This window comes from Dermacentor variabilis, chromosome 2, assembly GCF_050947875.1.
Source record: "Dermacentor variabilis isolate Ectoservices chromosome 2, ASM5094787v1, whole genome shotgun sequence".
NCBI classification, from domain to species: Eukaryota; Metazoa; Arthropoda; class Arachnida; order Ixodida; family Ixodidae; genus Dermacentor; species Dermacentor variabilis.
The window spans coordinates 267,176,054-267,192,400 of NC_134569.1; the positions used below are offsets into that span (position 1 = coordinate 267,176,054).

The 16,347-nt window shown below is 45.1% G+C and overlaps 1 protein-coding gene across 1 annotated transcript; it reads left to right on the forward strand.

Moving 5' to 3' along the window:
• The first annotated feature begins 7,567 nt into the window (after positions 1–7,567).
• On the forward strand, positions 7,568–16,140 carry LOC142573287 (uncharacterized). The gene is made up of 2 exons (XM_075682924.1): positions 7,568–8,835; positions 10,410–16,140. The coding sequence occupies exons 1-2, from the start codon at positions 8,578–8,580 to the stop codon at positions 11,481–11,483; spliced, it is 1,332 nt and encodes a 443-aa protein (XP_075539039.1). The 5' UTR covers positions 7,568–8,577; the 3' UTR covers positions 11,484–16,140.
• The last annotated feature ends 207 nt before the right edge of the window (positions 16,141–16,347 follow it).

Below are 16,347 nucleotides of genomic sequence, written 5' to 3' on the forward strand. Positions count from 1 at the left end.
AACACTCTTTGGCACGAGCAATATACCGGCCTAGATGTAAAGTGAGAATTTAGCAGCTTTGCCGCCCAACCATTGCGTGCAGAAAGTGCTCGGATCGTGATAAAAGTAAGTTTAGTTACCAACCTTGCATTATTTTATGATTGCTTTCTCAATTGCACGGTTATGCAAAGGAAACTCAAACAGCAGGCAAAGCTTAAGTGACACACTTAACTAAAGAAGTCGCATGACAGAAATGTAACAGTCAACACAGATAAACGTTCCTATTAATATGACAGTGTGCCAACGAGCTAGTCTAATAAATAACGTACACATTTCAATCGTAACAGACAAGAGAGACGTAAGAGCTCGACCTCGCAATCGTACTATCATGCACCTGACACGTAAATAAGCAGCAGTTCACAGGTAGCCCAACAGTTTTATTATTCCCAGAAAAGAATGTGTACGACATTTGTTTGACAGAGACGCATGGAAAATTCAGTAGTGCCGCTGCGATCGTGCTACAAGGACTGCGATCTCGATACAAATGCCCACAAATGTTGAGTTATTTCAACCGTACGCTGTTTACAATTGCTCTTGCAATCGCGGTTACGCAAAGAAAATTCAAACGGCAGACAAAGCTCGAGAGGCATGGTTAATCAGTGAGGGTGGGCACGTGGCACAAATTCAGCAGTCAACACAGATCAACAAACATTCCCCATTACAACCACGTGCGAACGAGCTATAGTTTAAGTAGCGTAGTGGCCCAACCACATGCGGCAAATTGTGCACGCCTGTCCTACGCATCTAGAGAGGGTAGACGCACAGGCAGCACGCTCGTCAGCTCTTGATTTTGGGCTTCATTTTGAGCGCACACGAAGAAAGTGGCAGCTTGTGCACAGGTGTCACGTGGCTTGCATGTACACTCGGAAAGGTTGAAGCTTCAAAATTGTACGAAGTCGCCGGGAGTTGCTGCTGGTTTATTATCGCTAGAGCACAGAGGCTATCTAGGCAATCAGCAACGAAGTGCTGATCGCCTGTGTTGAGGCTCGAGCTGCGCTTTGGTGGCAGGTGAAACACAAGCGCCACAAGAACAAGCACATGGTGAGGTGCTTGTGGATCATCATGCTCAACGCTGCAGTAACAGGTGAGTGCTCGGAAATTTTATACGGGCATCATACCGGAACAGTTTCAGTTGCAATTGAGCCTGATCGGGATCGGATTTTGTGATCACGATTGCCTGTACTGCGCAATCTGCGTAAAACCGACCGCGATCGAGAAATTTTGTCGCGCTTGAAAACCTGTGTGAAACTGGTATAAGCTGCCTGTCTTATCAGCTGTCAAACCTCTCTTGTCAGCTGTCAAAAACTTATTTCAACTGCGGAGGTAACATTATCACAGTGCTGCAGAAGCGATGGAAGTCCTTGGGGGATAACTTTCGGTGCCTTTTGAAGACTTCAAGAAGAAAAGAGCTGCGCTGTGGCAGACGACATTCAGGATGACGTCATCTGGCTGTTTCTTGACCAGATGATGTTCCTGCACTACACAATGGAATGTAGACCGTAAGTGATTTTGAAGTTTCGACCTTAGCCGGCTTGTTAAAAATGAAACATGGAATGCTAGTGCTTTCCCTTTAGCGCGTAGACAAGCAATGCTGTATGTTTGTATTATAGGTGGCAATGCGCCGCATTTAGGGGATCGACTCAATGTTGTGCTTACCTGAGTAAATTGACACACTGTATGCATTATATTCAGCTTTGTCTAATTGGCGATAAATGATTTGTGCGGCGTCGCTGCTCCGTTTATTGCATATTTCGTTAAATGTGATCCGGTAAGGGGACATGTATGTGTACAAGGATAGCTTTGTATATTTATTTAGGTTCCCAAAAAGCCAGTTTGACTTCGTAGTGGGGAGCAGAGAAAGCAGAAATACAGGTAGAAAATAAGTAAAATAGCACATAAACAATTGCATAATAATGCACAAGACAGAAGTGCAGAGAGTATCGCACACAAATTAACAGTATGAATAAGAAAAGGACTTCCATGATGTACACACAAAATGAATACACAGAAGATGCAAGTAATTTCCTTTGATTTTATGCACCGAACCTAAAATGCAGCGTGCAAGTCAATGGGCATTATTTAGCCGAGTATTGAATGTTGCCATATTCATGTGTGTCTTGGGCACTGCAATGAACAGCTTCAATTTTACATTTTGTTGCTTGCCAGCACTGTGAAAATCTGTGCTCCATCACAAACCCTCAAGTTTTACCTAGCTTGCTCAAGGGTTCATTCAGTGCCATTGTGCTGTAGGAATAAATGCACAATAGTACTGACGACAGTGTCAGCTGTGTAATTGATAATGCTTATTTTTGTGTCTGCTCCGCAGTGTCCTTACCTAATTATCAGCAGGCGGTTATTCTGTGGATCCCAAGCGCTGTGGTTTCTGGTTTAAGCAAAGCTTTCGCGATGTTAATGAAGGACGCTGTTCCTGCTTAGCAGAATTTCCAAGGAATGACTAGACGATCCAGTTGTACACATTGTCACTGTGCAAAAAATTATTACGGGAATTTTACTTGCCGAAACCACAATCTAGTTACATTATTATATATGGTATTTTCACTGTCCGGTACTGGTCACTCGTGCAAGACTGTAGCCAGCAGTCCGCCGGGATGATAATGGTTCAATGACTTCATTAATATCAGCATGAGGCATTCAGCAACGGCTATTTGGCAAGACAGCAGCAGCTGTGGGAAAGTCCAATGAGGCAAAAAAATCTTAGCTTGAAGAAACTTCTGGAAGGGTTTGCTTGATAAAATCAGCTACACTGGGCAAAACACTCTACAAGGCAGATGGCAAGAAGAAAACATGATTATACATAACTTCTTAAATACGAACAACAAATGCACTGACTGCTAAGTACACAGCTTCACAATGTGTTTAGACATACATTCAATTAAGAAAACCAGTTTAAAATCAGGTGAAGTTTAAAAAATAATGAAAGGAAAACAAAGTTAAAATTTAATATTTGGGGTTTTACGTGCCAAAACCACTTTCTGATTATGAGGCACGCCGTAGTGGAGGACTCCGGAAATTTTGACCACCTGGGGTTCTTTAACGTGCACCTAAATCTAAGCACACGGGTGTTTTCGCATTTCGCCCCCATCGAAATGCGGCCGCCGTGGCCGGGATTCGATCCCGCGACCTCGTGCTCAGCAGCCCAACACCATAGCCACTGAGCAACCACGGCGGGTAAACAAAGTTAAAAGCCAAGAAGATTTCAACTACAGAAACTGTAACAAGAAAGAGCCTTATGTTAAAGCAAGACATAATACTTCTACTCCATGTTTATAAAGTGTAAGCATAGGTCTTTCAACATGAAATTTATTAAGTAGTTGTGCTGGTTAAATGGAATGCTTGCTGCTAATTATGTCGAAACTGAAACAGTCCAGATATGCACTGTTTCGAGTACAGTGAAACCTCGTTAAAACCGTAGTTGGCCGGAGCTCGGAAAAAGTATGTGCTAAATCGTAGTACTGTTTAACCGAAATAGCATGAGATCGATCACTTACCTGTCAAAAACAGAACTCGGAGAGGGTGCGATGAAAGGGAGAAAAAAATGAAGTATTTATTCACTTCGCGCAACAAGTGTTATTTTCAATTGCTGCCGCGGCGGCCGAGCAGCGACGACAGCTGCCTCAAACTTACTGAAGCTGCGAGGCAGCTTTTCAGCCAGCCCCCCTTGGCAAACACTCACATGGCAGATTCCTCGTTGGCATTATGTATTCTCCGTGCACGGGTGCGGTATCGCTGCAGAAGTCGCAGGACGCCTTTTTCATTGTGGGGTGCTGTTCTCGTCGCGACGATTGCATCCATGAGGCTGACATAACGTGCAGCTTCTGCCACTGTCAAGCCTGAATCGCCCGTGCTGTCACTTTCTGTGTCGTCGTCATCCCTGTTGCTAGCCGACACTTCGGCAACAACAGAGGCAACGGTGGCAAAAAGTGGAACCTCGTAGCCGACGTATCTTCGCGGTAACAGCAGCGCTGCCGAGCAACTTCTTCGCATTCCAAATGCCACACACCATTCGCAACTCAAATCAACATTAGGGGGCGCTGCGAAGCATGGCCCGGTCTGGCTACACTGTGCAGTATGGCGGCTTTACGGAGACTTGCGTCTCCCCGCAGGTAGGGTGGCTAGACCGCAGGCCGGCTGAGGCCGGTGAACAATAGAAGGCAGCATCCACGTGACCCTGCGTTCCCGGATGTTGGTTTCCAACTGTCCCTATGGGGCCATTGAATACCTAGTGTGTCACGTGATTGGGGAGGTTTCTTCTCTATATTGCCGGAATATAGACCGTTTCATCGGGCGAGGAGGATAGGGCGCGCGGAGAGCCTTTCCTCCTCTCCGGCTTGGGCGATCCGGCGCGGCGCAGCTTGAAAGTATTGCTGTCACGTGCTCCGGAACGATTTCTTGATGTTTTAGATCGTACTGTGTGAAATTTACGCCGTGTCCGTTCATATAAGGTCGTCAGGGAAGCCTTTCGGTGCATCGGTAACTACAATAGGCGGAAATATCTTTTGGAGGCGCGAAAATGTGACGCGTTTTATCAGCCGCGGTGTACGCACATTATCAGTCGCGGTGTGTGTATGTGTTGTGAACTATTTTGCTTATATCGGTTTTAACTCAGCAAAGAAAACCGGTGTCTCTTTATTAGCAGCATGAAATGGTAAATCTGCTCAATATCTGATCGCTTGGCGTAGGGAGTAAAACATAAAGCATAAGAGCGCATGCTCGTGCACGGCCAACCTAAGGCAACCACGAAACATCTAAGCGGCAGGCGCAATCAAATATTTGTGATGCACCGGCATCGTTCTCGCGCATTTCAAGTCTAGTAGGCTTGAAATTACCATATGTCTACGCTAGCCTTCCTGCATGAGGCCGATGGCGCTGCTCAACACAGCGATCACTGCGGTTGGTGATCCAGCACGGTACATATGTAAGCTGTGCGCTTCGGCATTGCCTTTTTGGCCTGCATACAGCCATAATATATGAGGGATCGCATAAAAAGAATGCGATGCCTATTTTTGAGGACAAAATTTCCGTAATACGTGTGAGTGCGTCGTAGAGAACGGAACGAACACAACCGAAAAAGAAATTCGGTTATCATCCTCTTTCTAGAAAACGCAAGAGAAAACGGGCTAACACCGCAACAGGGCCTCACATAGTCACGCCGCACAGAGTTTATAAATATATAACCGCTGATGCGGTATGCTTGGACCAAGCGGTATATAGAACAAAGATATATGTAATCCTGCACCTACCACTGCTTAGGACGCTCGCGCAGTTCGTAAACAGTCCCTTTGCTGGACAAGCGTAATTCAGACTGTAAGGTATGCTGCTATCACTTGCCAAAACTATTTTATTCAGGGGCGGAAACCTCATCCATCAAACCAAGTAGTCACGCAATGTAACCTGCAGCGAACAGTTTGAACGCTTGTCAAAGTATAACATCACAGCTCCTATCGTAGCAGAATGGTACCCATGCTCACGCTGTTATGATGGTCGCGTATATTTCATGGCTCCTAAACCGCAGCTTAGAAATAGAGGATAATACTGCAATAAGGTCACATTAGTGACTGGAACATTCAGAAATACACAATTCATCTCCGAGGCTGATTGTAGACTCGAATATATATATAACCGCTGATGCGGTATGCTTGGACCAAGCGGTATATAGAACAAAGATATATGTAATCCTGCACCTACCACTGCTTAGGACGCTCGCGCAGTTCGTAAACAGTCCCTTTGCTGGACAAGCGTAATTCAGACTGTAAGGTATGCTGCTATCACTTGCCAAAACTATTTTATTCAGGGGCGGAAACCTCATCCATCGAACCAAGTAGTCACGCAATGTAACCTGCAGCGAACAGTTTGAACGCTTGTCAAAGTATAACATCACAGCTCCTATCGTAGCAGAATGGTATCCATGCTCACGCTGTTATGATGGTCGCGTATATTTCATGGCTCCTAAACCGCAGCTTAGAAATAGAGGATAATACTGCAATAAGGTCACATTAGTGACTGCAACATTCAGAAATACACAATTCATCTCCGAGGCTGATTGTAGACTCGAATATGCGCGCACACATCGCGCTGCGTGTTCCGTTCACCTCAACGCCAGCAGAAATTCCGGCCATGACGCCTTAAACCACTTCAGCACGTCTCACAGAACCGTTTACCACGTAGAAGACACACGTAATACTAAACAGGCCGCACGACGGCGAAAGCAAACGCCAGAACCTGCCGCCGAGCGTATACCTAGCTGCCATGCAAAAGACCGTTTCACCCAAGCCAGTATGGCGCTGCTCATAGGCGGCGCCACTGCGCTCACAATATGGCGGCGCCTACGAAAAAACGGTCTATAGACCAGAACACGATAGCCTCGCACCCATGCTAACCGAACGCATACTCTCGCACCCGGGTTGCCCGGTCGACCGGCGGCATTTTGTACTGGGCTGCCAAAGTGTGTTCGCCGGCGACCGGTATACATGGCAAGCGTTAGCTCTAGGACTCCAAAGTGCGGAAATGTGCCCGTTCCCGCGGATCGAAAGTACAAGAAGTCATCTGGGCATCATTGCGTTGTGTTTGGATGCCAAAACAACGAGTGCAAAAGGAGCAGGTTGCTTAGCGCTGTTTGCGAAGAGCACAACACACGGTGGGAATCGTGCCGGTGCGGTGTTTTCAGCCTGCACCGATTTCCATCCGCAACGAAGAATGCCAAGCTGCGCCACCGGTGGAAAGCTGCAGTGAATAGGAAGAACTACCAACCCAGTGAAAATACACGAGTGAGTATTCGATCTGTGTATATTTTGGTGCCACGTTCAACTTTGCGCCCTACGAACGTAATATGTGCAACACGTAGGTTTGCTCCGAGCACTTTCTGAACAACAAGCCTACAGAGAAGAATCCCGTGCCGGTGATTCGCCTTGGCTATTAAAAAAGACACGCCTTTTCGTGTTTTCAGTAATGCAGAGCCCTCGACAGTTAAGCGGAACAGTTGAGTTTGCGGTTAGCGATACTTGCAGCTGGTGTACGGCATGACCATTAAGCGTGAACGACAAGTTGTAGGCAATAGACTGTTGCCCTGCTGGTGAGCGTTATTGCTATGAAAGCAAACCGAAGACTGCTCGTCACGTAGCACGCGTCCACAAAAACGTAAACGACGACTGCTCGTCGCCGAAGGTGTTCTTGCAGCGCGCCTATCTTTACGAGGTGGTGCTGCAGGTGTCATTCGTAACGAATTCATTTGAGCCTCCTGAGCTCTAAACTGCGTGCGGGCTGTTATGCCGGGCAAAGCGCAAGATTTTTCCGTTCTTATAGCGAGGAAAATAAGGTGCTTAATTATCGTTGTATTCTGTAACAAAATTTTGCTCGTTCTCGCCAGTTTTTTTTACTGTTTTATTTATTTTTTCTAAGGGAGCGCCAACAATCCGATATGGCCTCGCACAAGTGAAACAGGTCTGATACCAGGTAGCTGCAGTTGGTGGGGCTAATTTCTTGGAATGCAGGTGCAGTTGTCTTGCACCAAAGGGGTCCCTGATGATGCAGCTTTAAGTAGGTATGGTAATTTTATGTGCCCTGTCATGGTTTGTGCAACAACTGTACAACACCTGCAGCTGTCATGCTCACCCTGTTATAGGGGCTTTGACTGCACACGTAGTTTAACATTATAACTACTGTAGTTATAATGAGTTTCCAATGAGTGCAGGTTTAGCATCATATATGCTGCTTGTTCGAGTGCTGTAGGCTTGTGTTCCGAATGTTGTACGGTAAATTGCACGATGCAATTGGCCTGGTGTATTTTCTATTTCATTTTGAGAGGACTTTATATCTTCGCAACAGTGATGGCATGGGAAAGAACTACAGCCCTTCTTACTATAACATATATTTTGTTTTCAATGTGCAGGTGGTGAAGGGCAGGCGTCTGCTAACCAGGCAGGCTATAAGCCCAGTCAAAGGACCTCGCCAATTGGTTGCCAAACGCGGCCAACCCAGTAGTGACCATGGCAAACAAGACCAAACTGAAAGTGCAGAGGACAATGTTCTGCGTGCTTTAATAATATATGGCACCAACACAGTGCTGTATATTCCTTCACGGGTTACGTGCCAAAAATGCGGAGATATTACAGCTCACACGTGTTCTAGCATATAGCGCGCGGTTTGTACAAACGTAATAGCGTACTTGCCCCGATGTATTCGCTTCTGCAGCCTGCACAGCACTCAGTGTGGCCATTGCGGACTTGCATGAGGTCTTGAAGTTTTATTGAATCGAGACAGCGAAAAAGGAAGGTTAGAAAAAACGCGAAACACGCCTTCCGCCCAGCTAAAAAGCCCAAGTTTCGCTTTTGCTCCGAGTCGCATCTCCCGGCGTGGCAGCCCAGACCTGCTACTTCGCGGCGCTTAGGATAGATGGCGCGACCAGCGCTCATCAATATGGCGGCGCGCTTTGAATTCACGGTGTTCTGGTGTATACAACAACCCTAGTGCGTGCAATGACGCAGAAACCACGTGCTTCCAACGCCGCCTCTCCGCTTCGGAATGGCGCACGTCTGTGATCGAGCTGCCATCGGCGATGACGATCGTCGCTGCGAATTTTGCAGCAAACTATTCATACAGAGGAAGAACATGCTGCAACACATCAGGAACGTTCACAGAATGGCCGTGGATGTCAAGAAATTGATGAAATGCGACGTATGTGGCACTTCCCTGCCTACAATGGAGAAGTATTCGGTGCACCAGATCGCTGCGCACAACTTCGAGGCTGACTACGTGCACCTGTGTTCCGGAACACTAAGGGTGAGGAACAGTTTTATTAAGTTTATTCTCAGTCATCGTGAGCAAATGACGTTTAAACGCAATATTATATGTCGGACTTTTTTAAATTTCTTGTTGCGCAGTGTGCCTCCAGAAACAGTTGTTTATACCTTGCGGGCCTTTGTTTTTTTCTTTCTACATCTGTTTCGCGAAGTGCAGCTTTAGCGCAGGTGCCTAATTTATTTCCTTGGGGTATGTTGAAGTTTGTATCCTCGTTAAATATAATTTGTTTGTTTATCCATCTATATATAGTATAGACATGTGTGCGCGCTCCCAGCGATGCGCTACATGACATACGTTTGGCATGGTCTGCTTTCCTGCACAGCAAGTGGAGTGAAATTTGACGTTTGTACATCTTTTTTCTTTTTTTTAAGCGACAGAAGTAAGCTGTTCTGCGTTCTGACGTTGCTCTGTGCCACATGCGTGCGTGGCCTCTTCGCCTCAATGCACGTTGCAATGCGGCAGAGACGCAGAACCGGGACCATACTTGAATTTGCGGATGTCGCCGGGATGGTTTCCCAGCGTATTGTTGGCAAACTCTTTAGTAGCGCATTTCATAGAATAGAGCGAAATGTGACGCTCGCGCACCCCCCTCCCCCTTCTTTTTTTTCTTAAACGAGAGGAGGGATTTGCTCTGCGTTCTGACGTTGCTCTGCGCTACTTGCGTGCGTGGTGCAGTCTTCGCCTCAGTGCAGGCCGAAATTGGTCCGAATGCAGACGACGTATGTCCAGGACCACACTTGCAATTGCGGCTGTCAGCGGCTTGGTCTCCCGGCGTACTTTGGGAAAATTCTTTAGTAGTACCACAGTCCTTCAATTGAAGGACTCTGGTTGTAGATTTCATAAAATAGAGCCAAATTTGATGCACGCGCAATCCTTTTTTCTTTAAGAAGAGTGTGTTAGGAGGCTACTTGGTAAGACATCTTTTTGTGAACTTAAACTGCGCTTGGGAAAAGACGCCAACGTAGAATAAGACAGGACGAACGCAGACTAGCAACTGGTTTATTGAAATCACACATAATGCTGCCTCTTCGAACCAGGCGCATGCCCAAGCCAGATCATAACCGCGTGACGATGGAACACTCCCTCGCCAAGCCCCTATCTACAGTAAAAAATCAAGCTCTTCTTGAAAAGGAGCTTTTCAAGAAGAAACTGAGGGAAGGGATTCACACTGTTCCGGGGCGTAGCTTGCACCACGTGCTCTCAGTTAGTCTTTGTCTTATTGTAACAGCATTGCTGTGAATGTACAGTCTGATTCAATATTGAGGAAGGAGTGAGCATAGATCATGCTTAAGTTTCATATTTGTTTCTTATTAAAACAACTAATATGATAAATTTTTTGAAGTTATGGCACATTGCATATTTGAAATTCAATTTTAACAGAAATTTGAGCAATATCAAGGGTAACCTCATGACACAGTCGAGTTGAAGGTGAGGGAGTAAAATAAATGCTACATTAGCCTGTGTCCAAAGCCTTCAAAGTGATTATTTTTGTTTGCATCTCTCTCCCCAAAGTACTTGTCACTATCTAATGCTATTTTGTGCTTTTATTACAGAATTTCATGAATGGAAAGCAGAAGAGGGTAGCCAAAACTGCTGGTTCATTTTGCCCAGGGACCCCGAAAAGCTGGCCAGTGGAGAGACAAGGATCCACTATTACTGTAATAGATCAGGCGAGGCAAGGAAAAAGGAAGGTCATAGTGACCGTCGGGAGAAAAGTCAAGGGAGCCGTAGGTCTGGTAAGATATGCCTTTCATTTATTACCGTCACAATGGACAACACTCAGTCCGACACCTGAAGGCACCACCATAAAAGTCAGGTATCAAAGAAACCATTATGGTCATAAACCAGAAATTCAGCACTTGAGAATGAGTGACAAGGAAAAGGCCAGCGTAGCAGAGAACCTAGAAAGGGGTGTGCCCATGAAAACCATTCTAAAGCGAATAAGAACATCTGTGGCATCCAAGCTGAGGCCAGTGCTCTTGGCAGAGTGCTCAACCCTGCATAACATCAAACGGCAGTTTAACATTGCTGCTCCTGAACGTTGTCACACTAATGATGCTGTCAGTGTAGACACGTGGGTGCTTGTGATGAAAGAAAAAGGTGAAACACTTGTCCGCCTGTACAAGGCACAAGGTGCAGTGGACCCAAGTGGTACATTTTCTTCAGCAGACTTTGCTCTTGTTCTGATGGCAGAGCCTCAGAAGGAGCTACTAGAAAAATTGGGCCCTGCAGGGACTCTATGTCTTGACTCCACACATGGAACTACAGAGTACCAGTTTGAGCTGACCACTCTTCTGGTGCTAGATAAAGTAGGATCAGGTGTAACTATAGCTTATTTCATCTGCAACCGGATGAACGAGCAAACTTTGAAAGCATTCTTCAAATATCTGGAGTTGGCCATGGCCAAAAAAGTGGCCGCTAAGACATTGATATCTGATGATGCCTCGCAATTCTACAAAGCATGGTCCAGGGTCATGGGTGCCGCAAAACAGAAACTTCTCTGTGCCTGGCATGTGGATAACAATTGGCTTAAGAAGACACTCGAGTGTGTAGAGAAACAGCTAAGGCCACATGTTTACCATAGTGTGTGGCTACTCTTAAGAGTTCCTCGCGGAAAAGGCATTTGAAAATTATTTTAAGCAATTCCTTTCTAGTGAGGAAGAAAAACGGAGGGTCTTCCTGAAGTACTTCAAAGAGCACTATGTAGTTAGGCCGCAAGAGTGGGCCTATTGCTTTAGGACTAGAGCAGCTGTCAACACTAACATGCACCTTGAGAGCAAGCACAGGACGTTAAAGAACTATGCTGGAGAGAAATCAGAATAAGCATGGTGACAAACTAATTTCTGCCTTCATGGACTTGACAAATCATTTTTTAATGAAAAGGGCTATCCAGATGATGAAAGGGGCAAAGGGTAAGAAGCTGAGAACAATGCAGAAGAACCACAGGTCTGGCAGTGAAATGGCAGCTTATGCCAAATTAAATGAAGATGGCATATGGACTGTGCCATCTCAGTCTATTAAAGGGCTCTCATATAAAGTGTCAAAAGTGGGAGATGGTGCTTGCTGTCCTTTGAGGTGCAAGGAATGCGCAGTGTGTGTGCAAGCACATTCACTGTGTGGTCATCGCTAATCCAACTAGCAGCAACAAGGCCCATGAGAGCTCACCCAAAGAAGCATGTGAGGCAAGTCGGGCATTGCACATTGTACAGAGTATAACAAAACTGGAAGCAGCCAAAGCAGTGTCAAGCTCAGCACTCTTAAGAGCAAAAATGGACTCAGTCAGACAGGCAATATCAGATGGTGAAGTCTCTGAGGGTGTGGCTGAGAAGGCAAACAATTTGTTTGAGCCAGTTTTCATGCTTGTTGAAAGTGAAAGTGACCCAAAAAGAAAGATGCCAGACCATTCAAATGAACCAGCCAACAAAAAAGTTGTGCACCTGTTAAGATTTCACTCTACAAAAAACCCTAGATTGTCGCAGCCATCATCTAGCCTTTCAAGGCCCACTGAAGCTCAAAAGGAAGTCCTTAAATAACAGCTTAGGGACAGCAACATAGAAACTGAAGAGATAACCACGTCAGCAGGGCACGATTACTGGTAACAAGCCTCCAGTGCAGTTAGGAAGAGAGAAGTGGTGCAGTAGTGCTGTGCTGTCATGCTTTATTGAAGCAGGTTGAGGGCTCGCATGTTAACAAATCATGACGTGGTCTCTGATGATTAGCCCGTCTGTTTTTGTCTGTGGTGTGCAGCCATATGTCACAGCTGGATGGTATGTGTGTTAGAGCACGAGAGATGCCTCCATGCTTGTTGTATGAGCTGCTGGTAAGTGTTCTGTGAAAATAGGTACAGACCCAGTGTTCATCTCTGGTATGTGGCAGCTGTTGGATGGTAGTGTGTTAGAGCACGCCTCCATGCTTGTCATATGAGCCGCTGGTAAGTATGTCTGTACATAGATGTAAGGAAGCGCATTGGATGGTGTGTAGTGTTTCAGTGTGCAAAAGCCTCCAATGTGTTTTGCTACGTATAAATTTGTGTAAACACTCTGTAGCGCAGTAGTTATGATGTTGCACTGCTGAGCTCAAGCCTGCGGGTTCAATCCCAGCAAAGGTGGCTGCATTTCAGTGGTGGTGAAATGAAAAAAAAAGCGTGTAGTTGAATTCAAGTGCACATCACAGAAACCAAGGTGGTCAAAATAATACTGGGTCCCGCACTGTGTTATGCCTCATAATTCGATCTAGATGTTGTGTTCCATGTGATGTTCTTTATTGCCCATTTGAATAAACTTTTATTTTTCAGATTACCAAAATAGAGGGCATATGCAGTGGTCTTGTGTGCAGTCTAGATAAGTTGCTCTGGTCATGAGCACTCAATGAAAACTTTTGCATATTTAGTTGCAGCAGAAAGTGGCATAATGATTGTAAAGACTATGCAGAAAGCTTTAGGCCACTCTACATATCAGATCAGTTTTATATTGCATCCCTTATGGTGCATCTCTTACTTGAGTAGGCATAATAACCATTGGCAATGCTTCCTTACACATTTAATATTTTTCTTTTTTTCTTTTGGAAGAGCAACCTTGGAAGAATAATCTACAACAGTGCTCCTACCTTCTCTTTCACTGTCTCCCCATTTCTTTTCTACACTTCAACTTCATTCTACGCACTATCTTATTCTCCTCTTTATCCTACATTGAGGGTGTGGAAAAGTGAGCTAAGCGTGCATAAAGATTGCTGTGCAGAATTTAATTGCGGCACTGACGAAGACAAATTTTTGTCAAAAGGTTCATTACTGCTGCATTCCCCCTCCAAACACTGTTTATCACTTCAAGCCTTCATATTCCTGTGAGCTTTTGTCTTGTTTAACAGTTGTAACAGTCATACTATTTATTACTATCAATAGCCAGCATACATTTAGCACTGCAAAGTGCTGTTTAGAAGACGTGCGAGTTTCTACTTCCCTTATGATAAATACTCCAGACATTAAGTCTCTATTTTATGAAAATCTTTCAAACATTGCCAGTGATGACCACCATATGGGTTAATGTTGGCATGGGACTGAGGCTTTCCCACAAAAAGAACAGTTATGCTTTGCTCATATCATGTGACTGACAGTTTCTGCTGTAATTTTTGCACTTGTCGACTGCACTGTGAAGAGTTCGTTTCTGTGAATATGTGCTGGCCTGATTCTTGTTCACGCATTTCAGATCTTGTGCTATGAGATGAGGAGGTGTAAAATAAAAACTGTGTAGATTTCACAATGCCTTTAAAAAACCATGCAAAGCTTGGAGATGAAGCATTACATGCAACTTGAACGAAGTGTCTGGACACAGCATGTGAAAGTTGTTTTGTCATGAGTGAGGGTGTCGGTGTTACTTGTAACTACCTTTAAATAAAAGTTTGTTTCAAAACAGTGGCTCAACTCTGTGTTCCCACCGGTAAAAAACAAAACCATTGGGATTTTCATGAGTGAGGGTGTCGGTGTTACTTGTAACTACCTTTAAATAAAAGTTTGTTTCAAAACAGTGGCTCAACTCTGTTCCCCCGGTAAAAAACAAAACCATTGGGATTTGCAATTCGCTTTTTAAACATTATTGACCAATATGAATAAAAAAAACTTGATGAATCAAGATATAAGCTTGCCATACCATGGAAACACTTGAAACTCCTTTTGAGAAGCTTACTCATACACGAACACACTATAGCAATTATTTTCAATCGTATACCCACAATTTGCCGCGTCACCATGTCAAGTTTCAAGGCAGATTTTTTTTAGACTCCAGGAAGCTGTATGCTTAATTCTATCCATTGTTTACTGCATTGCATTCGATTTTCTATAACAAATAAAATCGAATTCTCCATTGATTGCACCAACGCTCACGTTATAATTAAATGCTATTATTATTGACTAGTCTTTTATATATATTCTTGGGGAGTGGGGGCTTCACTGGTGGCGTTCTACGAATTTGCGCCGCGTGTTCGTGCGGGTAAGCTTAAGCGCAGAATTTTTTTTGCGTGTTATGGAAACAATGCACTGCAGGTATTTTAATTAATGCAACGAGCTGTATGAAATATCAGTCAAGGGGTTGGAAACGTCGTTATAGAGAATCCCGACTATTTTCTTTTGCGTGTGTGTATTTGGAGTTGATGCACAGTTTTCTTTATTTACTTATTTTGGCTACATTGCGCCAATTGCGCTTCCATAGAATAAAGAAACGCTCTTCCGCGCGCTTGTTGACTCGATCGCAAGGGGACAGCCTGATCAACATCAATATCAGCAGCAATGGCGGATTTGCGCTTGCCGTGGCGCTTGCAAAGTTGTCAATAGTTTTCGCCTTTTAAGTGATGCTTTTGCTATTTTAACGTGTGGAGGTTCATTGTACGTCTGTTTTTTCAAGTTTGGCATGTGTTTTAACACATGTGAAGGTGTAGTTTTTTCTTCAGCGGATATTTGTACAAGACCTCGTTCACCGTCTATCAGGTAAGATGTGTACGTATGCTACACGCAAGCGTAGTGCTTCACTAAGCCACAGTGCACTACAAAGTTAAGCATGAACGGTACACAAAATTCACAAGTTCTAAGTATTGCCAAGAACAACCATTGATTGGCGAAGTTCTCACAGGCGTTGTAGAAGTTGTTGGGCGCGGCAGTGCTAAACGTAGCGTTAGCGGCTTAAATCATGTTTTTTTACTAGTAACAACATGTCACTATTTCATATTATTGGCGGCGTCTCCAGGACACCAAATCGGTAACGGGGACACCAGCGCTAGAACCCAGACTGGTCCATGGGTTGGGGCTCGCCGAGGCCTGCACGTGCTAGTAGTACATCTATGATGTCTGTAGGCTGTGTGTAAGTCGTACTTTCCGAATTTTCCGACGCATTTTAAGATCAGCTGTCCGCTTTCGCGGACAAAGCTGGAGTCAGGGTGTTCCGTGGGTTGGGGCAACATAACCTGCTTCCAGTTTGAGACCGCCCTGCTTCCAGTCTTGATCCCTCCGCTGCCCCTTGGGTACCCTGCCGCCTCCTTGATTAGAATCTAATGCTCTCCTGAGGCCTCTGTTTGCCGGTTACATGTGACCTCCTGGAGCTGTACTTGTAAATGAATCCGATCTATCGTCGCAACGAAAAAAGCGCCCCGCGACTTCTACAACACCAGTCAGAACATTGCCCATTGGTTTACCTATGTGTGGCCGCAAATACCTGAAACTTAATGCCAGTTCAACAGGTTTGTTGGCAAGGGTGTCAGCTAGGTCGTTGCTTTGTGTGGAATCGGCCTTTTCTCAATTCTTAAGAATTTAACTGGAATGCACCTGACCAGTGCTGCTCTGTGGTGCTTGCCACCAATCCCTTGGACAGGGAAGACATGAGAATCCCTGTGCATACACTTTATACGCAGTGGTGTGACCGCTTCCTTTGGGAAACTACCACGTTAGCGATATTGTGAGCGCAATGGTGACTTTCCTTCATCTTCCTCATCCGTACGTAGTGTGTGTCG